Source organism: Vitis vinifera, chromosome 12 (assembly GCF_030704535.1).
Source record: "Vitis vinifera cultivar Pinot Noir 40024 chromosome 12, ASM3070453v1".
Taxonomy (NCBI): domain Eukaryota; kingdom Viridiplantae; phylum Streptophyta; class Magnoliopsida; order Vitales; family Vitaceae; genus Vitis; species Vitis vinifera.
The window spans coordinates 534,859-562,255 of record NC_081816.1 but is presented as its reverse complement, the minus strand read 5'-3'; the positions used below and the strand labels follow the sequence as shown (position 1 = coordinate 562,255).

Genomic DNA, 27,397 nt, shown 5'->3' with positions numbered 1-27,397 from the left:
AAGCTTGAGGTTCAACTAATTCAAGGCTTTCAAACCAAGCCTTCAAGCAATACAATTGGATTATGATTCCAATCTACCCTCTTGGACTTTTGGCTCAAAACACCCTTTACACTTCTTAAGAGATACCTCACTCTTGAACAACCCCTCAAGTGATACTTCACACTCGAGAATCCCTAAGTGAGACCTCACACTTGGACTTTTCTTCTCAAAGATTTAAAAATGATTTCACAACATCATAATACAAAACTTTAGGCTCAAATGATACAAGAAAACTAGGATTGAAAGGTGCACTAATGACATGTAAGTTTTAGAACAATGGTGCATTAAAAAATACTTTCTCAAGACTCAAATATATTCAAGAAAGGTTTAAGAATGTTAAGCTCATATAAGAGAAAAAAGCCAAACTAGTCGTTAGAGGTTTGACCGGTCGAGTTAGGGGTCGACCGATTGACTGACCGTTAACATTTAATACTTGGTAGGTTGTTGTTGGACCTCAACCACCCCTTGACCGAACCTCGACCGATTGAGGCGGGAGTCAACATGTTGAGGTTCTACCTTAACCGATTGAACAGCCGTTCTGGAAGAGAGAGAAGGTTTTTTTTGCACCCCTTGATCGGTTGAGTTAGAGTTCGACCGGTTAAGTTGGGAGTCGATCGGTTCCTCTTCCGGTTCAATCGATTGAACCATTTTTGGCTCAACAACTATTTTTTTTAAAAAAAAAACTTAAAACCTTTTAAACAATTTTGGAAAACATTTGATACAAAGTTTTAGTTGAAAACATGAAATCATCCAATTTTAAAGGATTTAAAATGAAAAAACTCTTGGATGATTTTGGTGCATAAGTAAATAATGTAATGCATGAAAATCCTAGTGCACCAACAACCTTACAAATGGATCTTATGAAGCTTGAGTTTTGAAAAACACTTCTCTTTGAGGTCTTTTTCTTCTTCATGGTTTCTCTTTGGCTTGATTTGTTTTTGTGATTGCCACTTTGGAAATCATTTTGTCTAATCACACTTGAAATATAATCATTAGTTCTAAACCTTATTTTGTTATCATAAAAACCGAGATTTAACCAAACCTTGGTTTCACAATCTCCCCATTTTTTATGATGACAAAACCAAAGTTGCTAAAAAGCTCCTCCTCAATATATGCTTCTTTGAATTTATAAAATATTCCAATGTTAGAAACTTCAAAGAGTATATTAAGGGTGCTCAAAATGATATAATCAAACATAAAGAGCATAAAGAGCAATTTAACAATTGATAAGATATTATTATTAAATATGATGCATGCAATTATAGCATATAACATCAATACGAATAGAATTGTTAAAGCAATATTGACATTTTTTCCCAAGTTAACAACCTACCATTACTTCTCTTCCCTTTTGTCATCAACAAAAAGTTTCAATAAGGTATATAAGGGGAATCACATAATATCAAAAGTTAAAAAAATAAAAAATAAACATAATATAATTTCTCATGAAAATGAATCTCCTCCTTTTCCATTTAAGAATATTTTCCAAATAAAAGGTTACTCAATCTTAGAGCATTCCCAATTTAAAGCATGATTTGGAAAAGATATATAGGAGAACATATGCATTTAAAAATATATATAACATGCATTGGATAATACTATTAGAGCATACAATTGATCATTCAATTTTACCTAGGTATATTTAAAAAAAATCTTATTTTTAATCCAAACATTGATTTAACAATTATGCCAATCTTATCAATGTGATATCAAATGTTATATTATTAACAAAAATTATACCAAGTGTTAGCAAAATGATAAAATGATATTGCAAATTAAGCCTTGGAAGGGATACTATTACCAAGGAATGATAAATTCTTCTTTTTTGATTTGCCGATGATGGCTCGAAAATTCAAACAAGGAATGTATGAAGTCATGGTATTTTCATTTGATTAGCAAGTCTTAATATACACTATGTATATTTCACATATGGAAGTGTGTATTTACAGGATAGGAAATGCAATATTTATTTTACATATGGAAGTGTGTATTTAATATTTATAGAATAGGAAATGCAATATTTGTTTTCCTTCCTTTGCAGCCTGTAGCTTGGAGGGGCAAAATATGAAAAGACTACAAATGCAATTTTTAGTGTTTTTACTTATGTTCGGTTCAGAAAATTTAAAAGAAAGTGTAAGGAAAAAAGAATTATAAAGAAAAAAATAGAAAAAAATAAAAAATAGATTTAAATTCAACAAATCATTTTTATGTGTAACTTCAAACCTATTTTAGTTATATTAAATTTTTAATATAAAAATTAAATACTTAAAAATATATAAAATTTTAACTAAACTTTTTATTTTTTATAATACAATCAAATATAAGAAAATATTATTACTTTTCGAACCAACCCTAATCTTAATCTTAATGCATACCCCAATTTATGGACTAGTATGTAGATGAGCAACTTTATTTCTTGAAAAGATATAAGCGAAGCTTTCTTCTAAAGAATCTAATTTCAAAACGTCTATTCAACCTCCCATTTTCGAATCAATATCATTTAACATGTGATTTCATAAATTATTGTTTTCAATGGCGGAACCACAGGGTTAGGAAACTATACTTTATATACTAAGAATTTTTTAAATCATATGGTCTAGTGTGATAAAAACTAAGCAAAAACTTCTTTAATATATATAATTAAATAAGATTAAATTTATAAAAAATTAAATAGCACAAATTTTTTTTTTTAAAAAATTTATTTAAAATTTTCAAATTTGAGAAACTTATTTAATAAAACATCAAATATCAAATTAAAAAAAATCATTTTTATAATAAAATATCATTATGAATAAGAAAAATAAATTAGAATAATGATTGCATGATATTTTTTTTTTTTTTCTAACAGTTATATTTAGAATATTTATAACTACCATTAATGAATAAAAAATACAGATTCTTAGGCTATTGGTTGGGTTCAACCCTTCAAGTCGAGTAGAAGTTGGGTCCGGACTCACTGTCATCAAGATGGATTAGGGCGGGTCAATTCATTTCTCCATTTGCAATTTCGAAGTTGTTAAGTTGATTGCATTTCTCACACAAAAAGACTTCAATCACAACTTTAGTGACGATCCCTCACAACTTGTTAAGAATGAGAAAAACTAAAAATACATCTAACACAAAATGTTGGTGATGATAACTTATAAATAAATTCACCAAAACCTTTACCGACTTGATTTTAGAGTTTCAGGGTTTTATTTAGCCTCCGTTGTATAAATATTAGGTAGCAAAATTGCAATTAGTAGATTTGTGTTTTATTATTCAGCTTTTTATTTATGTTTTAATCTTGTCATTATTTTATGTTCTGGAAGTTCACATTGTATGCAACTTGAAATGGTCTCATCAAGGTCTCATACTAGAGTTGGGGCTTTTGGCTTGTTGATTTCGAAGCTTGCCACTTGAGAAGCGCTGTTGTGGCTTTCTCGATCGTCTCTGCTCTTCAACCCGGAAACCTTCACTTAAACCTGGAAAAAGTAGGCCTCCTCTCCCACCCGTTGATCCGTCATGCCGTTGCTTTAAGAAAACTGAAGTAAAAATATCATATTTGTTTTTCCTTTTTCATCTATATAGTTTTCTTTCTTAAATATATTTAGTTAAAAATATATTATTTTAAAAATTATTTGAAAGATAATGACAAGATTAGATAATTTTTCCAGAACATAAAATAATTTTTATAAAAATTATTTGAAAGATAATGACAAGATTAGATAATTTTTCCAGAAAATAATTTTTATAATAATATATTTTTAACACAAAATGTTGGTGGTGATAACTTATAAATAAATTCACTCTTTCCACACGAATCATTAAAACCTAACCCTAACTATCCCATCTTTTTTCCAACCATTAGGATATTTAAGATATTTTGGTGTGAGATATTGGTGTAAATTAAAATCTTATGTTACCAAAACCTTTACCGAATTGATTTTAGAGTTTTAGGGTTTTATTTAGCCTCCGTTGTATAAATATTAGGTGCGGTTAGTAGATTTGGATTTTATTATTCAGCTTTTTATTTATGTTCTAATCTTGTCATTATTTTATGTTCTGGAAGTTCACATTGTATGCATATAAAACTTAATTGGAAACTTAATTGGAATGTGTTGCCCCATATGAATGGATTTTGTTTACTTGAAGATTATTTGATTAAAAGGATAATTAAAAATCTAATTTTAAAAATCTAACCCTTCATAATTTTGTTTTTTTTTAATTTTTATAAAATTAATATTTTCTTTTAAAATATACATGAATCATTTTGAAATAATTAAAAGTATTTATATAAAAAATGAATTATTTTTGTAATAAAATATAAAAGAGGTTAAATTCATAAATATAAAGATTATTTTATCATTTTAATCAATTAATTTTAAAATGAATTGGTGAAATAAAATATTACCCTCCTAAAATTTTTATTATTATGAACTAAATTTCAAAATTTTATAATATTAATAAATTTTATTTTTTTATATAATCATCACCATGACGTTAATATATTAAAAAAAAAAAAAAAAATCTTATATATGAATCTATTTTTATGGTGTAATATTATTTATCAAAATTTATTTTTTTAATTTATTACTAATTAAATATCAAGTATATATATATTTTTCAATAACGTTAATAAATATTAATACTTTATTTAATAATTTTTTCTTTCACTATTTTATAATATTTTTCAAAATATCTTTCAAATAATTTTTATAATAATATATTTTTAACAGACGAGATCAACGGCTGGGAGAGGAGGCCACTAAAACCCTACGTTACTAAAACCCTACTTTTTCCAGGTTTAAGTAAAGGTTTCCGGGGTGGAGTTTTAGGTTTTCAGGTTTTTAGAGAGCGCCTCTCTTTTCTCTTCAATGGCTTCTCCGCCAGCAGTAGCAGCAGAGACGATCGAGAAAGCCACAACAGCGCTTCTCAAGTGGCAAGCTTCGAAATCAAATGGCCAAAAGCCCCAACTCCTGAATCAAGACGAAGATCGATTCATCTACCTCATCCTCACCCTCAAGAAAATACCACCAAAAGGCCGCACAAACCCCCACAAAATCCCACTTCCGCATCCACTTCACACCCCCCCAAATTCCGAGCTGTGCCTCATCGTCGACGACAGACCAAACTCCCATCTCACCTCCCAAGCAGCAAAAACCAAAGTGAAATCTGAAAACATACCTGTTTCGAAGGTTCTGAGTCTCTCCAAGCTTAAGTCCAACTTCAGGCCTTTTGAGGCCAAGCGGAAGCTCTGTGATTCCTATGATTTCTTTTTGGCGGATAAACGGATTGTGCCTTTGCTCCCCAAGCTGTTGGGGAAGCATTTTTTCAAGAAGAGAAAGATTCCGGTGGCGGTGGATTTGGGTCACAAGAACTGGAAGGAGCAGATTGACAGGGCTTGCGGGTCGGCTTTGTTATATTTGAGGACCGGGACTTGTAGTGTAGTGAGGGTGGGGAAGCTGTCTATGGAGAAGGAGCAAATTGTGGAGAATGTGGTTGCCGCCATTGATGGGGTTGTTGAGTTGGTGCCAAAGAAGTTGGCTGGGGTTCGGTCGCTGCATTTGAAGTTGTTGGAGTCTCTGGCTTTGCCTGTTTATCAGGCGGTGCCAGATATGAGATTGAAAATTGAAGGAGTTTTGGAGAAGGAGAGCGAGGAGGTGAAGGAGGAAGAGGAGAGTGGGAGAGTTGAGAAAGGAGAAAAGAAGAAGGTGGGAAAGAAAGGGAGGATTCATGAGGTTCGCTACATGGATGGTGATGTTGGTGGACTGTTGGAAGAGGATGAGTTGGACGGTGATGGGGACGAAGATGATGATGAGGGTGACAAGAGTGCAGATGATGAGTTGGGTGGTGGTGAAATTGTCGGTAAGAAGAGAAAGAAAGAAAAAACCAAGAAAGAACAGGCCCTTAGCGATTTAAATGGTGAGAAACCATTGAAGAAATCAAAAAAGGTGAAGAAGGAAGATGAGGAGAAACAAAAGAAAAAGAAAGATAGGTTGAATGTGAAATCTGGAGAAAAATCTGGTGGAAATAAGAAGAAGGATAGAGTTAATAAGTAAGAAATATCATGCTGTTGAACTTCTTTTTGTAACAGATTGATCTTCCGGAATTTTAAATTCAGCATTGCGTTATAACCAAGTATGGTTGTTTTCTTGAGATAGTAGATTTGTGTTTTATTATTCAGTTTTTCATTTATGTTCTAATCTTTTTATTGCTTTCATTTATGTTCTGATCTTGTTATTGCTTTGTGAATATTCTAGAAGGTCACTTATTTTGTATTTCAGTTATGGAAGAACTAAATTTTCATCGGTTTTAATTTTGGAATTTAAGAGGAAAAGTTTTGTAAACCTTTTCTTGGAGCAATTTCTATATTTTAATGGAATGAATATAAAACCTCGAGATACAATGATGTCTGAATTTCCTCAATGATCTTTTTGTTTCTTTGTCCTCAATGCTTCCTTTCTTTCTTGCTGTTGGTGATAAGGTTGTTACAGTTAATCTTAGAAGTTTCTATTAGGTTTCTGCTGATTCTTAGTTGTTGTTGTGGTAGTTATTTTTGAAACACTTAGACATATTTGCAAACAGTGGAGGTGTGTAAACATGAAAGAAGTAATCTTGTGAAGGCTGGGTAATGAAGAAATGAGAGCTGAACAATGCTTATTATGTATTAAAATCTATTTATTCTATCTTCCTGATTCCTTCCACTTTTAACTTAAATCTTTCTTATATTCCATGCTTCAATCCAAACATGTTGCAGAAAAATTAATGAATTTTAGCTTTTTGATATATCACTTCTATCATGAACATAAACAACATAGTTGTTTGTTGCACATGCTATGGCATACTTGAGAGATTGGATGGTCTCTGTTGGTTTTCTATTTTGTGACTCAGGAGTTGCTAGAAAGATTTGTGAATTTTATGAGCAGTCTTAGCAATTTGAACAGTTTCTAATCCTGGAAGCGTTTGCTTCTTAACAATAGAATAAAATAGTAATAAACAAGGCTAGGTGTTATTCAAAAAATAGTGCCTGTTTGGTTGTGGAAAGAAGAACCTTTTTCCCTTTCCATGAATAGAAATAATAAAGACCACACAGAAAACAGGGATTGATGATATGTTTCCAAAGAACTGTCTTCAAATGTATGTCCTGAAAATAAATTACCCTGAAGACATGGGAAGTCTTTCTTATAGCATTCTGAAAAATACTGTGGCAATAAAAAAACAATTTGGAATATGAATTTGCAAAATTGTTTTCATTTTTGCTACTAAACAGGCTTATTACTTATTCATTTCATAACATCTTTGTCTAGTGTATCTATCTATGGGGAAAAGTTCGATGGTTGGGATATGTTGGTGGTTAAGAGAACAAAGGATTCGTTTTGTTGCTAGGGTGACTGGTTAGGGTCGGCAACTAGCTTTTAGCATTAAGAAGGGGAAGAAGGTTTCCTGGTAAGGTAGAAGAGTTGAAGAGGACCTAGTTTCTCTTAGTTCAACAAAAAAAAAAAAAAAAAAAAAGAAAAAAAAAAAAAAAGAAGAAAAAAAAAAGAAAAAAAAAAAAGAGGAAAAGAAAAGAAAAAGGAAATTTCCCCTGTGGAAACCTAAAACTAGTGCCATGGGCCCCATGAAGTCATTTTGCTTATGAGAAAAATGCTGGATTCTTTCATTGCTTGATCAATAAACCCTTTTATTTGTAAGAATTTTGTTATTTATAACCTATAAAATGATTTTTTTTTTTTTTTAATTTTTTATTTGTAGTCTTCATCTCCTTATCTGTTGCTGTCATGCCATTTTTTCACAACACTGCCAAACCTTCAAAACAATCATCAATGAAGTGCCTTCCCATACTGTTAGTCCTTTTCCTTTTAGTTGTTTAACCAATATCATATAGTACAATATTAGGTCTGCCACAGTTAGATTCTTAAGCATGGCAGCAATATAAAGTATAAAAGTAGGATGCTCACTCTTCCTTTTGTATTCTCATCTTATGTTTGTTTCTTCAGAGAATATATTTGTATATATATGGATATTGGGGAAAGAAATTGTCCTTTGTATTTTCAATGAAGTATAAAAGTAGAACAATTTTTAATCATCTTTTTAATATAAACATTGTAATTGGTCTTATATTGTCCTGAATCCCATGATTCTGTGTGCTTCCCTTTTCATATTAGGTGCCATTTTAATGCATCTGTGCTGTTTATTTTTGAATTTTACCGATCTGCTTCCTTTCTGCAACTATAGTGTAGATCTCTGGGCATAGGGGCAAAGCTTTCTCTGTTTGGATGAATTTGGATTTTGTGAAGGCAAAATCTGTATATACAGCTTGACTTAGCTTGTTTACTGCAAGGGCCACAACTTTATGCTCTGCACACCTAACAGAATCAGTTATAGCCTTCTAACCATCTTTTCTGGGAAGCATATGCTTGATTGAGCACAAGCAATATGAAGTACGAGATAGTTGTGCATCTTAATATTTTACAATTTGTTTTTGTTTTTTGTTTTTGTATGTCAAAATCATGGTTGTCACTTGGAGAACTATCTAAAATGAAAAACTTATGGCTTATGAATTGGAATTTCTTGCGAGAAGTTGTGGAGAAAATGGGCTTGGGGCAAAAGTGGGTGGGATGGATGGATGAGGTGGTGTATGTCATTGGCCTCCTTTTTGGCCTACTGATTTTTTTTGGAGTTCTAGGGGCCTAAGACAAGGGAAACACCTCTCTGTATTGATTTGTTTTGGCTATTGAGGCTTTCAGTCGCCAGTTGATAAAAGCAAGGGAAGGAGGTCAGTTCTGGTTTCTCGATGGGCAGGGTTGGACAAGGGGGAGTTGAGATGTCTAATATTTTATATGTTGATGATTCTATCAATTGTTCCCTTTTTTATTTTTTCTGTGAGGCCAAGGTAGAGCAGCTGAAGTATCTGAATTGGACACTTTGAGGCAGTTTTTGGGTTAAAAGTCAATATGGAGAAGAGTGAATTGATTCCATTTGGAAGGGTAGAAAACTCAAATGAGTTTGCTGTTGAATTGGGATGTAAGGTGGGGGGGCTTCCTTCTACTTACCTGGCCTTCCTTTGGGAGCCCCTTTTAAATCAGTGACACTGTGGGACGTGGTGGAGGAGAGATTCCAGAAAAGGCCGGCCTTGTGGAAGAGACAATATTTATAGAAAGCGAGGAGACTCACTCTTATTGAAAGTATGCTGCCTAGCTTGCCTATTTACCCCATGTCATTACCAGTGATGTCTATAAGGGTGAACTTAAGACTTGAGGATCCAAAGGGATTTCCTATGGGTTGGTAGAGCTTTAGAGAGAAAACCTCATCTAGTCAGCTTGTCTATTGTATGAATGGCTAAGAAAAGAGGGGTCTTGGCATCAGGAAGCTTTCTGCTCTAAATGAAGCTTTGTTCATCAAGTAGGGTTGGAGATTTGCCTTGCAAAGTGAGTCTATGTGGAAGCAGGAGATAGCTGAGAAGGTTGGGGGGGAAGGTGGGGTGGGGTGGGAGGGGGGGTGTGGAGAGAGTGGGGTGGGTTGATGTTATGGGTGCTAGGGGAGGGGTATGAGGTCAGTTTTTGGAAGGCTATTAGGAAAAAAAGGGAGGTTTTTAAAAGCAAAGGGCATTTCATTGTAGGGAATGGGAGGAAAGTTAAATTTTGGTTGGATAAGTGGTGTGGTGATGCTGTACCAAAAGCCTCTTTCTATGCTTTTTTTGCCACTATCAAATCAAAGAAGTCATGGGGGTCAGATATGCGGGAGCAAAAAGCAGGTGGTGGGGTTGGTCATTGGAGAAATTGAGATGAAAGAACCCAGTTGTATAATCTGTAGATCTACAGTAGAAGTATGTATATATAGACATTTTGAGGGAAATTGAGATGAAAGAACCCAGTTCTATAACCAGTAGGTCTACAGTAGAATAAACATGAAAATTTTCTGAATGGGAAACTGGTCAACATTCTTGTACACATCTTGGTACGAAGATGTTTTAAATGTTGTTTTTCGTATTACAGGTTAAAAATCTTGGTTGGATTTTGGCAGTCCTGCTATTGAGCATGCACAGAGGGCATATATATCTATCTTACTTTGTGCACAAGTGTCATCTGTAGTGATGTTTAAAAAGTAGCACATTATATTCTACCAGGACTTCCTGGTTAAGTAGAGGAAAAGTAGCACATGAAGATGCATTTGGGTTTTGGCCGAGTGCTTGAGGAGTCAAAAAACATGTTATTAGGGTTATAGAGTATGTTTAATCAGCTGAATCAGCTTGTGACACTATGCTAGGGCTTCTGATAAAAGTTGACAATTTGACACGCTCCCATGTGGTACCATGAACTTGAGATTTTGTTACAGTTGACAATAGATTTAGGCAGTGGAGAGAGGGTGGAAAAAAAAAGAGATTTAGATAGTTAATTTATTTGATTGTTGTTACATGGATGTATTTCACAGAGCACAAAGAATTTTATTGCAAAAATTAATTAATCACAGAAATTACTGCAGGGTGATTTAGTCTATCAGGGAAACCTCAATGGTTGGCATTCAGGTGGGAGACAGACCTTGATGAGACCATTTCAAGTTAGTGCAGTGTTTGTAAACCATGCATCAAAGTTTCTTATGGTCTATAGCATCAAGCTCTTGATCCTTCCATGCATTAAATGCAATGAACTGGTGGACTTAGGGACACAAGATGACTCGGATGATCAAACACAGGCATTAGCTTTAAAGTTCCTGTAGGAGGCAGTGAAAAGGAGCTTTTGTCCAGTCAGTTTTCACAAGCCCTCCTCTTGTTGCCCGGTCATCAGCACTCCAGAGGCTTGAGTAAATTCTTATGAGTTGTTTGTTGGGGAATGGAACATCTATGGATTCTCTGTTGTTGAATACTCTTATTGGGGTGCTATCCACCAAGAAACTGTAAGGTAAAGGTGGAATACTGCCATTTTAGATAGGATGCAAGCAAGTAAATTTTAAGAGATTCAAAGTGAGTGCTCCTAACATGTTGCAATGAGGGTTGCAGATGAGAGTTATGTGTGAAGGTCGCCGTGGGGTCAAACCAGAGATAGAACAGCTGTTCCCTGTTTTCTTTCCTGGGTGAACAGCACACATTGGTATGAAGTATATATGGGTCTCCTGAGAGGTTGCCCAAGACCTTGTAATCGAGCTCATCATGATTTGGTCCTAGAGAAGATAACTGGAATGGATATACAAGTTAGCTATGAAATCTCAATTGTTAGAAATGACAAATCGACGATGGCAGGGGGTAGTGTTGGTTAATTATCACATAACATGCAGTGACTGTGCCAGGTACAAGTGGATCCCTTCCAAGTAGATACTCATTCTTAGATTGAAACCTAGACCCAGAAGCCTTGTCCAGAGAGGTTAAGTATCTTGGCATTTGCTCCAAGTAATATGGAAGGCCTGGTGGAAATTGCCAGCTGAGGCAGCCACTAGAGAAGTCATGAATAGGGGAAGCAAAAACATTTTTTTTTATTTAATCTTTTTTTAATGCTCAACCTCTCCTTCTTACAACCATCCATTTTCTTCACCCTAAAATTCAATAAAAATCTAGAAAACGTGAATTAGCAGGGATTTTTCTATTTCCCTCTTTCACTTGAATTAATTTTTATAAAAGTTTAAGGTATTAAAGAGGTATCTATTAAACTTTTTATCTTCATTATTAAAAATATATTATAAAATCTAAATTGTCAGAAAAAACAAAAATAATGCGAATCGATTTATAAAAAACCCGACTTTTAAAAATATATTATAAAATCTAAATTATTGGATGAAAATATATACAATGCGAATAGATCATATACATATACAATTCATGAAATTAATATACAAAGTAATGGGATTGTACTTAATAATACATGTAATATGAAGTAATTGTTCTTAATTTTTGGTACACACCGAATCGGTTTTGTAACCACATATCCCCACAACCATACTTTTAACCATCATCGCATTCAAAAACGGTCAATTCTATGGTGAATTTTTCTTTTACATGACATACGGTACTTAAGCCATGAAATTTCAGGAGAAAGGCGACTCCAAGGCATAGAGTCTCGAGTGAGTGGTGTCAACTGTCAAAAGGCTCAAAACCCTAACTTAAGCAAACAAATAAAATAATAATAACAGAGGGCAAAGTTAAAAGGAAACAAAAAAAAAGGAAAAACATTGGAGATGCAGTCCTGCTCTTGTGCTCCATGGCACATTTGCAAATTCCCCATCCCTAACCAATTTCACAATCATCGTTACCTATGTCCTCGTCTTTATCATCGTAATCTACCTTCCTGGCCTTGCAAGCACCAAACCCACCTCACAAAGATCTGCGCCCTCACTCTCCATCCCACAAACAGTTGCAGGAAAGAACAAGAAATAAAAAGAAACAAGAGCAATTCACAACCCAGTCACACCCCCAGCCAGACCAATATTTTCTTACATGAATTGTACTCTTCTACTGAAAATTTCAACCAAAGCAAGACGACCCAGGACCCTGAAGAGAGGAAAATCAACAGCAGTCGGGTCATTTTCACAAACATGTGGTGGGCGGATTTGAAAGCAGCATTGGGCCAAAGGTTCAATTTTGAGGGAATCATTTGCTCGGCGGTCGTGCTCGCCAAAGACCGCCATTTAGCACTGCCACACGTTGCCGTCCCTGATATTAGGTACATTGATTGGGCTGAGTTGCATAGAAGGGGTTTCAAGGGTGTGGTGTTTGACAAGGACAACACCCTTACTAAACCTTACTCTCTAACACTTTGGGAACCTATTGGGTCTTCTCTGCAACAGTGCAAATCGGTGTTCGGACACGATATTGGCGTATTCAGTAACTCGGCTGGTAATTCTAGAAGGATTCACTTGCAAATTTCCCGTCGTTGTTCTTAATGATGTTGTTTCTTGATCGTGTGATGGAGTTCAGTACTGCATTGATGGTTTTGGCCTGACCCATTTGTCAATTTTCCTTCTTTTTGTTGTTGGTGACGTTTTCAATAACTTTATTGGTCTTTTAGCCCGATCCTTCACATTTTTTTTTCTTGTTTTTCTTGTTGTTGGTGGTGCTGTTCTCCCAATGCAGTGTTTTATATTATTGATTTGGTGAATCAGGGCTATACGAGTATGACCCAGATGGATCAAAAGCCAGGGTGCTCGAGGGGGCCATTGGAATTGAAGTAATAAGGCATAGTAAGTTGCTTTGTTCACTGCTTCTTCCTTTGCTAAGAAAAAAAATGGAAAATAAATAAACAGAAACCAAAAGAAAAAGAAAAAGAAAAAAAGAAGTGTGTGCCATGGCCTTTGTTCTTTGCTTCTTTGAAAAAAAAAAAAGAAGTAAAAATTCAACTCAACTCAGGCAAAACAGTTATATTAAATTCAGTTAAGTGAAATTTCTTTTGTTTCCTTGGACTTCTCAATAATGAAAAAGATGCATGTTTCAATTTAATAGAATAAATTAGCATTAATTCCTGTCCACTGTATGTTGAACTAGGGGTGAAGAAGCCTGCTGGAACAGCTGAAGAGATTGAGAAACATTTTGGTTGTGCATCCTCTTTGCTTATCATGGTAGACATGAATTAAGAAAACTGATCAAGTTGTTCAGTTAGTTTCTCATTTTGCATTATATGGATTCATAATCATATCTATGGCAGGTGGGTGATCGGCCATTCACTGACATTGTTTTTGGGAACCGAAATGGTTTTCTCACCATTTTAACAGAACCATTGAGTCTTGCGGAGGAGCCTTTTCTTGTTAAGCAGGTTGGTCTTTCCTTACTTTCATTTTTTTAGTTACCTGTTGCCGCAAAGCATCCATATTCTTGAAAAGAGAACTTGCTGTGCATTTATCAGAAACACTAAAATCCCCATCCCATTTTAACCCTTTCATAAGATTCCTTGAATCATTCTGAAATCTAGTATTTCTTGTTTCTTGGGCATTTTAAAACTACTAATTACAACCAATTCCATATCACATCAGTTTATCACATAAGATTTTGAGGATTTCTAAAAACTTTCTCTTTGGTTTGCTGATTCATTTAATATTAAAATTTATTATAAACTTTGATAAAGTAACTTTACCGGACTAACAGCAATATGTAAGCTGCTTGTCCAAATTTATGATGTGGATAGCTAGTCATTTGTTTTGAAAAGTTTGTTAGGTAAGCAATATTTTTCTCTTCTCAACTGAATCTTTCAAATCTCAAGTATTAGATACTGCATCGATCCATTCTGGTTACAGTAGATCATGTTCTCATGTTTTTGTGCTAATAAAAAAATTTGAGTCAACCACTTATATTTATTTATGTCTCTTGAATTTACACCATTTAGAAATGCACATATTCTTTATTTGGGATATTATTTGTTCTTCACAATTTTATTTTTCTTATGAAGTTTCTATTTTTTTTGCTTATCCATGTTGTGAGGCATGATTTGGTCACACCTCAATGTGTATTCCTTCCATTTATACTTGGTTTTGTTTCAACATTTTCACATAATGGTAGATGTTTCCTAGCTCTCCTCATAGCATCTATATCAACTACCATGCTTGATTCAAGAAACATATGAAATCCTTCTGATGGAAAAGCGTTATATTTACCATGGTAGTCCTTCTGAATGGAAAAAATTTTCTGCCCATTTTGGGTGTTATCTTCACTTTACATAATGGCCATAAAATAAAGTTTGCATTGATATTGAACTTTAAGATGCATAAGTTCTTGGAAATGAAACATCCCTTTGATGAATGACAATGTTGCTATCACTTTTTTCAAAGGCGTTCTTTAGGTGTGTTATGGGGCAAAGTGGTTCAAAACATGATGAAGCAGAGGACAAAAAAAGGGAAGCCAAAGGTACATGCCTTAGGGGTTGAGGGTTAGTTGAGAAGCATCTCAGGTGAGCTTTTCACACCTTGTGGTGTGAGACAGAGGCCTTGATGGAGTTTTTGATGTGACCCAAATATATATATATATATATATTGAGGCTTAGTTGAGAAGCATCTCAGATGTGCTTTTCACACCTTGAGGTGTGAGACAGAGGCCTTGGAGTTTTTGATATGACCCAAATTTACACACACACACAAATCAAATGAGAGAAAACCCTATCCTTTCCAGTGCTCTCATTGATGTTACCATCCCAACTCTCTCTCATTGGCATTTCCATCATAGCTCTCTCTCGTCTGCATTGTTGACATCCTCTTTGATCTCTCTCATTAGTATTTTGTGCTATTAGGTGTTTCGCTTCCTTTGTTTCATTCTTTTGTTTCTTCCCTGTTTCTTTCTCTTGTTTCTTTATTCTCTTTCCATTTATGTGGGACTTTCTCTCTCTTTCAATGTGCTCTGCTTCTCTCTCTCTCAGTGTCTTTTATTTCCTTTTCATAAATGGCAAAATTGCCAAAATAGATGTCTTTTATTTTATTTAATTTATTTTTTTATAGATTTTTTTTTACAGAATGGATGTCACTTGTATTTTAGTGAAGATAACAACATTGTAGAGGACTTAAGTTGATAGGGTTTCCTATATGTGTTTGAATTATGTTTCTTATTTTAAGACTTAAGCAAAAATATGGAATTATTAGTATGGTTCTTTGACTTAAATTGACTTATTATGTGGTTTCTCATTTATTTTATTTTATTTTCCATATATTTTAAATTATATTAAATATTTATTAATTATGAAAATTAGAGTTCCAAAAGGCTTACACCTCAACACTTTGCGGCTTACTCCTCACCTAACGCTTTGACCTTTAAAAGCTTTAGTCGTAGTTTACATGTGTCTCTTTAGGAAATAGGACATGGTAACAATGGACTTCCTCCTTGTGGAGGGGTATTATACTAGCAAAGCAGTTAGTATAGAACGAATACTTTCTTGCAGCCTTACTCCTTGGAAGGGCTCTTTCGTGAAAATTTCAAGAAACTTACCATGTTTGGGCTTGTTGTGGAGAAAACATTGCTTTAGGGCTCATTGGAGGTGTGGAAAATGTTCTTTGAAGGATGCCTTTCCCATTTTGGTTGCTATTTGTGAAGTGGATGAGACTTTAATTTTGCACCAAGGATTGTTTGTGGGATTCAGGCCTTCTATATGAAGCACAACTTAGATGGTTGGGAGATCATGGATGTTCTTTTTGTTTTTTGATAGATAACAAGAGCATGTATTAAAAAGTGCCAAAAAAGAGGGGGTGCACCCTATGTATACAGGCTGTATACACAAAACACCACAATACTAGCACCAACATGTACAAGGTTTGCCTGCAACAAGCCAAGCTATCCCCATGGATGTTTGGTTTTGTTGAAGTTTCTTTCCTCCATGTTTCTGAGGATGGGGTTAGAGGTGCTTATTGTTGGTTTCTGGATTTGAGGAAATTCCTTCAGATCTTTTTTCAACCTCATTAATTGCCTGTTTTACGGCTCTTTCCTGGTTAAGAAACAGTGTTCTGCTTATGTCATCTAAGACAACTTTCTTAATTTGGTCTACTATTTTATATGGTTCCTTACCATTGATCAGTTGAACATAAGTGTTTCCACTCCCTAATTGGTGTCTGATTTGTTTGTGTTCTGAATATTCACCCAGCCTCTTGTTTACTCTCTGTCAGTTTGTGGCTGTTATATGGTATAGTTTGCTTTTGGCTCAGGATTTCTCATTTCTTGGGTTTTCCTGGCCTCAAAGGATGCCTTCCGTGGCTAGTGCCCAAGAGGTTAGATGTTTTGGAAATTCACCATGAACATTCTTTCAGTCATAATTAGAGCAAGAATTTGTACTAGAAATTTGAGTGTCAAATTGTGTTACCAAATTCCATACCAAAACTCTGTACCTAAGTTGAATCCCATCCAATGCAATCCTCTAAAGGCTTAGATAACTTGGTTGCCTTTCCCTTACACATTGAAGATTCCGCAACCGCCAGTCCGAGTAACTTTAGGATAAGTGACTTGGAAACCTTAGTGTTGTTTTTGGAACAATAAAAATATGTTCCTAAAAGGTTTTAAAATGATATTTGGATCTAAATCCTTGGTGCTTGTAATTAATAAGTGACGGATATTTGGAATGGTTGCTTGAAATTGAAGTTATTTGCCATAAAAAGGTGAGAAAGTAACCAATCAGGGATATTTGAATGACACTTGGTCTAAAATGTTAGATGAGGATATAAGATTTTTAGATAAACTTCCCCCAATAAATGTTATGCATTCCATGTTTATATTAACCAATAAGAGATACATTTATTTTTTATTTTTTAATAACCGAGGAACCTTCTATGACCAAGCCCATAAGTCCTCCGTGGGGACCCAAACCTTAGGGTGTTGACCGCCCCATAACAACCAGCACTGGTTAAATTCAGGGTAGGACCACTAGGATGTTGAGAACTGGATTGTTTTCTTTAATTATGAGTGATCGAGTCAAATTTCCTGTGATGTTCCATTTATATTTTGTAAATTGCAATGACTATTTTGGTGGATGGTATTTGCCTTAAAAATCCATGGAAAAAAAAAAATGGAGAGATTGCATTTCCTTAGGACTCCAAAACATATCATGTACTAGTATCTGAGTAATTTATTTATCTGGTATATCATGCAGAATACATATATTCACATCATGTCGATCGATACTCGAGAAACTCATAAATGGTGCATAAAACTGTTTGTAAAAGCAAGACTTATGGTTTTTATGTTGCCTAAGAGTTGTTTCCCTCCTTCCTAAATTATTTGCTTCTACTTTTTTGGCATTAGAAGTGTAGGTTTCTGTTTCTTCTTTCTCTCTTGATTTATTGCAATGGAATAAAACATTTACAGGTAAGGAAACTGGAAGCTTTTGTTGTGAACCGGTGTTATAAGAGAGGGTTGAAGCCAACCAATCACAGTCTACTGCCAGATGCACAGGAGTGTGTGAAAAATCCACCACCTCTTTAAGAGATATTGTGGATATATACAAATTCAATTATTCTTTTATCTTCCTGCAACCCATTTTGACTTATATCATCATTCAGTTATGGGAATCGCACGTAAAAATAATTATTATGCACTGGTGATTCTCTAATATTGACTAAAATCTAAGTTGACAGCTTCAAAAGGAAAGGCGAGAAGAAAGGAAAAGGAAATCTAAGAAGATATGCTATTGATGAATGACCCCACCCCCGTGCAAAGGTGGCTAGAAAAATTATGAAGAGTAAATGCTGTTCTTTCTGGGATTAGACTTGCATTAAATTTGGATTGCTCTGTTAGCCTTCAATTAGAAGTAGGTTTTTCCTGATAGGGATTGTTTTCATTTCCTAGTATTCTGGTTGGTTTGGTATTCTTTTGTATGATCTTCACATGGTGGGTTCTTTTGCTTTATGAACTAGTGCTTATTTGGAGATGCAGTACCAAACACCATAGTAGGGTGCTTCAAGAGTTCTTAGGAATCAGAATAGATTATAAACTCCCCTGTGAATTTGTACTTAAGGTTCATTTTTGAACCGTCCACAAGATAAAATTTAAGAGAAAGAACTCGATATCTAGAAGGTTCAATTCTAATTCATTTTGAACCAATGTGTACTCGTGAAACTTGTTGATTTGTCTAATTTAGCAAAGAATATGACTTATGTTAAGGCAGCTTGTTATTTCTGAACATGGATGCTCCCCTACCAACACAAATGAGAAATAAATAAACTTGGATGCTTGCCGGTTTGCCTGCATTTTTACTTAAATTAAATGCCTGTCATGCATCCCCTGCAAAGCTGAATGTGTAGGTGTATAAATACCGACATTCTTTGCTTTTGTTTAACTGTTTAGAAAGAAACTTTTCATGGCCTTCCATTTTATGGGAATGGGTGTGGAAGTTACCATGAAATGGCTTTGATAGTGAAGATGTTTAACTTAAGCCACTTGGTACATTGCATTAGCCCGAGAACTTCCAAGTGGAATACCAATATATTTGGTTGAATGGGGCTCCTCAGATCCACTTTAAATTGAATGAAAACAAGGCTCCTTTTATGGTTTCTTCACTGTACGTGCATAAGGTCAATACGAGGCTTCTTTGGAATCATAGTGCATCATAAAAAGGCTCAGATTAGATGCCAATTTTGTTTTTTGTCAAACTATGTTATTTTTGTCTGACTTTGTATTAAAGGTATTAATCTCAGGCTACTTGAAGTCTGTGTTGCAAGATCATAGCTGGAAACTTGAATTCATCAGGTCAACTAAGTGTTACGGACTTAGGCTTTTTCTAAGCTCCCGATGGAGCAGGTTGTGACATAAGGCAGTCTACTGAATTTTGAGTTCCCTTAATAGACTTGGGAAATTGTGGAAACATGCATAAAAAAATCTAATCCTTTCTCACAATCATCTTCTTTGGGTTGATGAACCTTCTTGCCAAGTTAGAACATGAATGAAAAACTATGTATAAAGATTTAAAAGAAAAAAAGGTTGGATGAAAGCTAACCCCTCAAAGTCGGAGGTGCAGACAGTTTTGTGATGGATTAGGAAGAATAAATATGATGACGGATGAGCACTCTTATCTCTTGGGTTTATTGACCCTTTTTACTCAATCTCGAGAATGCTTTCTCAAAAGAGACTTCCATGGGAGGGAACGGATGAATGTTTCTTAAGCATGCTTCAATATTCTTCATCTGTAGCTGGTTAATATGGGCAAACAATGACATTGATTCCATTTTCCAAGGATGGTAGTTTGTAATTTTCATCCCATTTTTTACTCATAAACCCCAGATCTAGTTCAATCTATGATGTATCAGTTCTCTCTTTCCAATCTTGAACCTACATCAGTGGCATACCTTTTCCACATTGCCACACTGGCCTCTTAGGCATGGCCCAAAAAGCTCTCCTCCATTCAAAAATCACAACTTTGATCAGTTAAAGCATTAAAAGAGAATTCTTAGGCAAGGTTTTGTCATCATGCCACAGGCATATTTAGTTCAATTTTTGTGGTACTCTGACAGAAAGTAAAAGGCCACACCAACAGTTATACCAAGTCTAATTGTATACTAAGCTTTATCTCCAAGCTACTTGGGTATGCTAAGTAAACTTTTTCAGGACAGGTGCCTCATTCTCCTTAGTGCCAACCCTTGTTTACTGTTACGAATAACACACATGATAAGGCTGATTTGGTCCTTTGGGGGCCATGACAAGTATTCAAATACATGCGTTTATTCTTAGTTGTGGTCTTCCAAAACACTTCACAGGTAATAAAAGACAGCATCATGATTTAAAAACCATGACTTCTGCAGAACTAGAATCTAATAGTTGATGGATGTGATGACTCAAACTCTACCCTTGGCCCATTCAGAACTTCTTTTCTGTTGTCAGTTGTGACATGGAGTATGAATCACATTTCAATCTTCATTTGAATTACATGAAATATCTGCTGTGAAGGGTGTTAGTGATTGATTAGTGAAAGTAGCTAATATACATTTTGAAGTAGGTACAAGTACAAAGTGTACAAACTGCAATCTTGTTTGTTGCTTTATATTATTGGCTTAGGAGAAATTTTGATGGGCATTTCTTGGAAAGGGAATGGGAGGGGATCCATGGTGATTGGTTCATCAAGATAGCGTAAGGACCAATCATAGTGAGTGACAACGAAATGCAGGAAGATGAGGATATTTAGCTTAGCAAGTTGGTACCCTGCACACACCCTTGGTCCTCCCTCAAATGGAACAAAAACATATGGTGGCACGGCGTCTTCAAATCTGCTTGGATCAAAAGTGGAAGGATCTCCGAAATACTTGGGATTGTAATGCGTTCCATAGGCTGTCCATAGAACCTGCAGCGAGCCAATTTGGGAGTTGTTACTTATATGGTATTTGGACTTGATGCTCAATTGATCATTCAAGAGTGCCATTACCTTCCATCCTCTGGGAATGGTGTATCCTTCATATTCAATGTCGACAATTGCCTTTCTGAAGGAGCCAAGATTGGAGGGAACAGTCGCATGCTTTCACGAGCAACTTAATTGCCAGGTATACTTCATCTTCTCTCTGTCTTCCAATGCTAGATTCTGGCCCGGTCCTTTGTTGTTCATCAAAGCAGCATGTTCTGGCAGAAGAAGATGATCATCAGAAATTTTTGAAAACAAATACATGTTTTAGTTTTGATGATAAGAGATTATAACTTGATAGAGGAGAGCATAGCAGGTTGGGTGGTGAGCCAACATTCTAAATGTCATGGCAATAGTGAATGAAATTGTGTCATGAGCTGCAAATACTAGCAATACCACATTATCCACAACCTCCTCCTTGATCTCCCCTCGAATCAGTCCAGCCACTAACCTTGATAGTAAAATCCCTCCCTCCTCACCTTCCTCTACCCTTTTCTTCTTCTCTTGCCTCTTCTTTCTCACTATCTCAACCAACATCTTTTCTATCTCCTGCCTTGCTCTCTTTGCCCTCGAGAACCTAGAGCCAGGAAACTTAACGGGTGGAGAAAATACCCCCTCCAACACCCTCTAAAAAACTTGTATCATTTCCGGCTCTACATTGATCCCTAACAAGCACTCAAAACACAATGGTAAACGTCAAAACTTTGGTTGAATGGTAGAGGCTAATGGTGTCCTGGCCATGCTATTTTGTATCTAGGTGGTACTGAACTGAGTTGCATATCTTGGGCACTAGAGTCTCCAGCCCAGCAAAGCTGAGACTTGTAGCTATAATCCGACGAACTCCCCTTGTTTCTCCATGATGGAGTCCTTGCCCATGAGCTGCACCGATGCAGAAGTCCATGAGCTTATCACCAACTTGAACTCGTTTGACAAAAAGAAGCGGTTAGCTTCCTCTCCGTTCACCACTACTGTTGGTGATCCCATTAGGCTTGTTTTAAAGATTTTTCCATATTTTGCAATCCTAGGTTGAATGAACTCCTCATACAATCGATATCTACGTTGTGCTTTGTAGAATTCCACCGTCTCTCCGATCCAAGGAAGTCCCATTTCCCCTGGAGGTAGTTTCTTCTTGCTTAGGTTGTTGTTTCTCCTCTGGAGGAACATGAGAGACTGCCAAAGCAAAAACAAAGGTCATTTCCATAGCCATTAATGGAATGGAGAAAATTGACCCAGAACTCATACTTTCAGGCATATATACTGGTACCAGCCAGGTAGGGGTTATATTCATATATAGTGGAGGAATAAGTCAACTGTGATCTCATCCCCAACATCACCAAGTCAAACCCAGTTGAGATTCTAAGAAAGTCAACCAATTAGAAGGTCATAATCTTCTCATCTAACCCATTATTCTTCTATTATAAGCAATCAAGAAATCTAATCTATGGCCTCCAATCCTCCTGCCCGGAGTTGACTTTTGAGAAAGATCACCGGATTCTGGGGCATCGAAACAAGCATGATTGGTGGTGGAACCGCATGTGGGCGGTGCATGGAGATAACATTTGATTATGGAAAACTATTTTTTTGACTTATTTTCCAAAAAGTTTCTATACATCTATGTATAATGCAAAAGTTTTCAAAATATTTTTCTTCTTTCAATTGTTGCCTAGAACATTTTACAAAAAATAACTAAAAGCACTTGAAATTTGTTTTCATAACAAATTATGGAAAACCTATTCTTTGTCAAAAGTCTTTCAAATGTGCTTTTTAACCATTTTTTTTTTGTTTGTAAGAATAACAATTTTTTTTTTAAGAACAATTACCAAATAGACCTTGTAGTTTATTTTTCTTAATGATCGAAAATCTTATTAAAATGAAGCCACATAAATAATATGCGACTATTTTTGAAATGTTTCATAAGCAATTCCTATGAAAATATTCATAATACTTGGTGTACATATGAATTTTTCTCGAAATAGAAATTTATGGATTTGAAGAGTGGGGTACAATCTTTAATTTTTCCTCTAATTCTTCTTTGAAGAAGCTTGACTTGGGCTTTGGTTTGGTTTGACCTTGGAGCATCTTAGTCTTAGGCATACACTTTGACTTGTCTTGGCCAGGCTTGAACTTTAGCTTGTCTTCAACTTAGGCTTAGATTTTAATGTGTCTTGGACCGAGCTTGAACTTTGACTTGTCTCAAGATTAGGCTTGGGTCTGGACTTTGGCTTGTCTTGGGCTTAAGCTTGGGCTTTAACTTGTATTCAACTTGGACTTAGATTTGGCACGTCGTGATTCAAATTTGGACTTTGGTGTAGTTCACATTTATTGAGGGTATGAATGTTTGATCTTGGATTGAGGACATCTTGAACCTAATCTTTTTTTTGATAGATAAATGCACAAGGACATATTAGATAAAGGGTGCTTGAAAGGCGACCCAAAGCATACAGGGAGTATACAAGCGTCACCTAAAAAACAGGAAACAAAAGGGACAAGCACTCACCGGTCCTCAACAAGAACCCAACCAGTCCACAAAGTTAAACAAAGTTAAGGAGCTTACAACTATAGAAGATTTAGCCCAGAAAAAGAGATTACAAAGGAATTTTTCAATCTTTGAATCGACAGGATCTCATTATCAAAAACTATCTTATTTTTTTCCTTCCAAACCGTCCAAAATAAGCAAAGAGGAGCTGCCCGCCAAACCTTACTATGCTTCTTGTCCTTAAAGGAAGCATACCAACTTAAAAGAGTGTCTCTAACCGTAAACAGAAGGACCCAATTAACACCAAATAAAGAAAACATGAGATCCCACAAAACCTTTGCCTTAGAACAATGAACAAGGATGTGATTTATCGTCTCCTCTTCAGTACAACACAATGAACATCTGTTTGCTAAAGTCTAGCCCCTCCTCTTGAATTGATCTTAAGTGAGAACCTTCCCCCATGAAGCTTCCCAAGCAAAAAAAAACCCACATTTGTAGGAACATACGGACTCCAAATAATGTTCCACGGAAACGGGACTGCACAGCTATGATTAAGAGAATTGTAAAGGGGCTTTACAGTGAAAATCTCATTTTTCGTCTCTTTCCACACCATCCTATCCTCCACATCAGCATTTAGTCTCTTTCCTTGAATGGTCGAAAGGAATCTTTCCACCTCCTCCACCTCCTAATCATTGAAAGGTCTAAGGAAGCAGGGAATCCACCCTTCCTCTTCCCCTATTGAATCCAGACAGTCCGTTACCCACGCATCTTTAGAAACCGCTAAATCAAACAAGGAGGGAAATACCTCGTAAAGGGAAGAGTTCCCGTACCAAATATCTTTCCAAAACCTCACCCTTTTATCATCCGCCACAAAGAATGAAACATTGTTGAGTAGCAACAAACCTTTCTTACCGATTTCCTTCTAAAGTCCCACCCCATAACCCTCCCTAACCCTGCGAGTACTCCACCCTCCTCTTATAACCCCAAACTTCGTACTAATTATAAGCTTCCAAAAGGAATCCCTTTCAACCAAAAAACGCCAACTCCATTTGCACAAGAGGGCCCTATTGAGAGTAGGAAGATTTCTAATCCCCAATCCTCCCTTCTTTTTGTGAGAGCAAACAATAGCCCACTTTACAAGATAGGGCCTCTTCTCCAATGCTCCCCCTTCCCAAAGAAAATCCCTTTGAATTTTCTCAAGTCTTAATTTAACCACTCTTGGCATACGTAATAAGGACATAAGGTAGGTTGGCATGCTTGCCAAAGTGCTCAGAATGAGAGTGATTCTTCTACCCTTAGAAATGAACTGCCTCTTCCACAAAGCAAGTCTCTTCCGCATCCTCTCTTCCACTCCATCCCAAACCATCACCGATTTATGCAAAGCACCCAAAGGGAGCCCCAAAAAAGTGGTGGAGAGAGATCCCACTTTGCAGCCAAGCTCAGCAGTCAATAACTTAACATTCTCCACTCTACCCACTGGCAAAATTTCACTTTTGTTCAAATTAATGCACAAACCAGAAGTGGCTTCAAACCACAGTAATAACCAACTTAAAAAAGTCAATTGCTCTTGGGAATCTTCACAAAAAACCAGCATATCATCAGCGAACAGCAGGTGCGAAACTTTGATCCCAATGCTTTCTCTTCCCCTTATCTTGTAGCCTGATAGAAAACCCTCTCTCACTACTCTGTTAATGAGACTATTTAAAGTTTTGAACTTAATCTTTGTATCTTGCAGCGAACATCTTGAACCTAATCTTTGAAGCTTTGAACTTGATCTTTGAATCTTTAAAGGTTTATCTTCATATCTTCAAAGGTTTGATCCTCAAATCTTCGAAGGCTTGATTGACAAATGGAGAGAAAATGGATTGACTGAATAACAATGGTTATTTGAGAGACAACTTGGCTGGAAAGGGCAACTCACTAGAGTAGATGAATGATGTTAAGTAACCGATAAATGAACCACACCAAAAACAATTCAATAACCCCAATTAGATTTAATATTTTTATAATATAAATGATGTATATTATCTTATATAATAATATTCATTTTCCTTTCAGATTTTTTTTTTAAAAATATTAAATTATAATCTCATCATATATTTTATAATATTTTAGAAATATATATAAATTTATTTATTCTTTTTTATTATTATCTTAAAATTTTGTTCTATTATTTAAATTTCAATAAATATAAAAAAGAAATTTTTTTAAATATTATTTTGAATTATACAATCTAACAACGGACCAACCTAATTCAAGCAATCCGTATTTAGAAAAACGAGGTTGGATTGAGTTTGTATTGAATGCCTCTAGGTTGGCGATCGGATTAAATTGGATTTAAATTGATTATTTCTTTATTCTAGTTGGATTTAGATTAGTCATCTATTAAATCCAACTCGACGGTCATACCAACATCATTAGAGAAGTTGAAATGAACTTAACAATAAGTTCCAAACTCTCCCACTTTGTATAATAAATAAAAAATGGATTTTAACATTCCTGCGAGTATAATTGTCAAAGATGAGGTTCCACTTCAAGAGATAATTGAATCGATTTCTAAATGAGATCTGAAGATGAATTTTGAACAAGAAACCTTGTTTATAACAAATTGAAAGGCCTTCAATCATCTCTTGTGATCAACGTCATCAAGATCTCAAAAAAAATACAAGGCTAGCTCATGCACCAATTAATATGATACAACAATGTCAACAAGTTCAACCATCTACATCTAATGCATATGAAACCAAGCCATCATGGGACAACAATTGTAGAGCCCTAGGGCTCCATCCCCCGTCCTCCATTCTCCATGTTAATGGACCTGCAGCAGGGGATGAGATGATTTTGATTAGCGTCGCTCATTACATTTACTGATGCCAGTGGGGTGTGACTGTGAGAGTACATGCATGGGCCAGCTCTCTCTCTCTCTCTCTCTCTCTCATACAGTCATATATGATAGAATTGAAGTCAAAAGGGAAGGGTTTGCAGATAAAACCAACACATCCCAGAGATGACACGGCTTTTGCTCTGATATTTACTGCTACCTATCATTTTTGTGCTACCACAACTACTTCTCTGTCACCCTCATTTAATTAAAAAACCACCCTTACTCCTCCCCATCTTCTTCTTCTTCTTCTCACTCTTGTCAATTGTGGATCTGCTCCAAGTGTCCTCATCCTCGTTAACTCTTCACCATTCACTCCCATTCTACGCAATTTTTTTTCCTTTGCTATTTGTATATAGTAGAATTAAGTATCCATAGCAAACCCTCATGTATTGTCCCATTTATGCCAAGCAATTGAAGAAAGCTTTTTCATAATGGATGCATCCTTTAAAGCTGTGTATACAAATATACAAATGAAATTAGGGTTGGTGTGGGTAGAGCATACCAGGCAATGGGCCGGTGGCCAAACACCTGGTTGACATGGGTCCACCCAAACCCAGCCCGAACATGGGCACCCAAAATTAGGGGAATGGGCTTGGCTTGGACCACTTCACATGGTAGATTTGGATTTAGGGTCATGTCCCAAAAGTTGGCATATGAAATATGTCACAATTAATGGTCCCATTTAGGTCAGTTTGCCTCACTACTTATCTCTCTATATTATCATTTGAGATAGAATGGCAATTTTTTAAAAATAAAAAATAAATTAAACATGAAAAATCTATTTGTTTAAACCAGACTACCCTCACACTTCTTGATTGTTTATTATTATTATTATTATAAACTTGTAAAAATTCTTGAGAATGTATTTTGAAAGTATTTTAACTTTTTAAACAAGATTGTTCCTTCATCCAAGTCTCCTAAAAAATATATATATAATTTTAATTATTATGATTATTATTTTATGTACAACAGAGAAATCACCAAGGTCTATAATGTTAAGGGTGTCTATCTATTAGACAAACAGGGCCATTGAGGTGTTTGCAGCCTTATTTTTAAGGAATCAATCTTGAGTGGTGTGTGGTGTCATGTCCTAGAGGCTGAAAGTATCTATTCAAGAATGCAATCCTTTGGTCACAAGGTGAGACTGAGACTAGTTTTATTGCAGAATATTTCCGATTTCAATGTTTTTCAAATATGTAAATCCCAATAAATAAATAAATAAAACCCACATTCCAGAGGAGTGAC

The 27,397-nt window shown here is 35.5% G+C and overlaps 3 protein-coding genes across 4 annotated transcripts; 2 read left to right on the top strand and 1 right to left on the bottom strand.

Moving 5' to 3' along the window:
* Nucleotides 1-4,774: 4,774 nt before the first annotated feature.
* Nucleotides 4,775-6,177, top strand: LOC100264299 (uncharacterized). The gene has a single exon (XM_002283814.4). The coding sequence runs from the start codon at nucleotides 4,896-4,898 to the stop codon at nucleotides 6,078-6,080; it is 1,185 nt and encodes a 394-aa protein (XP_002283850.1). The 5' UTR covers nucleotides 4,775-4,895; the 3' UTR covers nucleotides 6,081-6,177.
* A 5,934-nt stretch (nucleotides 6,178-12,111) lies between these two features.
* Nucleotides 12,112-18,504, top strand: LOC100252338 (phosphatidylglycerophosphate phosphatase 1, chloroplastic/mitochondrial). 2 transcript variants are annotated; one of them, XM_059740975.1, is made up of 5 exons: nucleotides 12,112-12,844; nucleotides 13,111-13,188; nucleotides 13,490-13,563; nucleotides 13,650-13,757; nucleotides 14,767-14,929. In XM_059740975.1, the coding sequence occupies exons 1-5, from the start codon at nucleotides 12,187-12,189 to the stop codon at nucleotides 14,860-14,862; spliced, it is 1,014 nt and encodes a 337-aa protein (XP_059596958.1). In that variant the 5' UTR covers nucleotides 12,112-12,186; the 3' UTR covers nucleotides 14,863-14,929. The 2 variants fall into 2 exon arrangements, with proteins under 2 accessions (XP_059596958.1, XP_002283859.3); XM_002283823.5 differs by lacking the exon at nucleotides 14,767-14,929 and adding an exon at nucleotides 17,774-18,504 and having other exon boundaries at nucleotides 12,119-12,844.
* Nucleotides 18,505-20,396: 1,892 nt separating this feature from the next.
* LOC100247213 (taxadiene 5-alpha hydroxylase) lies at nucleotides 20,397-26,471 on the bottom strand. The gene is given in 8 exon segments (XM_003633175.2): nucleotides 20,397-20,738; nucleotides 20,820-20,887; nucleotides 20,890-20,926; nucleotides 20,928-21,025; nucleotides 21,101-21,473; nucleotides 21,475-21,632; nucleotides 21,635-21,962; nucleotides 26,406-26,471. Coding segments are annotated over 8 exon segments (1,428 nt in total). The 3' UTR covers nucleotides 20,397-20,438.
* Between the last annotated feature and the right edge of the window lie 926 nt (nucleotides 26,472-27,397).

Coding starts and splice junctions, on each gene's coding strand:
- LOC100264299 (XM_002283814.4), top strand. CDS start 4,896: ATGGCTTCTCCGCCAGCAGTAGCAGCAGAGACGATCGAGAAAGCCACA.
- LOC100252338 (XM_002283823.5), top strand. CDS start 12,187: ATGCAGTCCTGCTCTTGTGCTCCATGGCACATTTGCAAATTCCCCATC. Junction 12,845..13,110: donor CGTATTCAGTAACTCGGCTG/GTAATTCTAGAA, acceptor TTGGTGAATCAG/GGCTATACGAGTATGACCCA. Junction 13,758..17,773: donor AGCCTTTTCTTGTTAAGCAG/GTTGGTCTTTCC, acceptor AAACATTTACAG/GTAAGGAAACTGGAAGCTTT.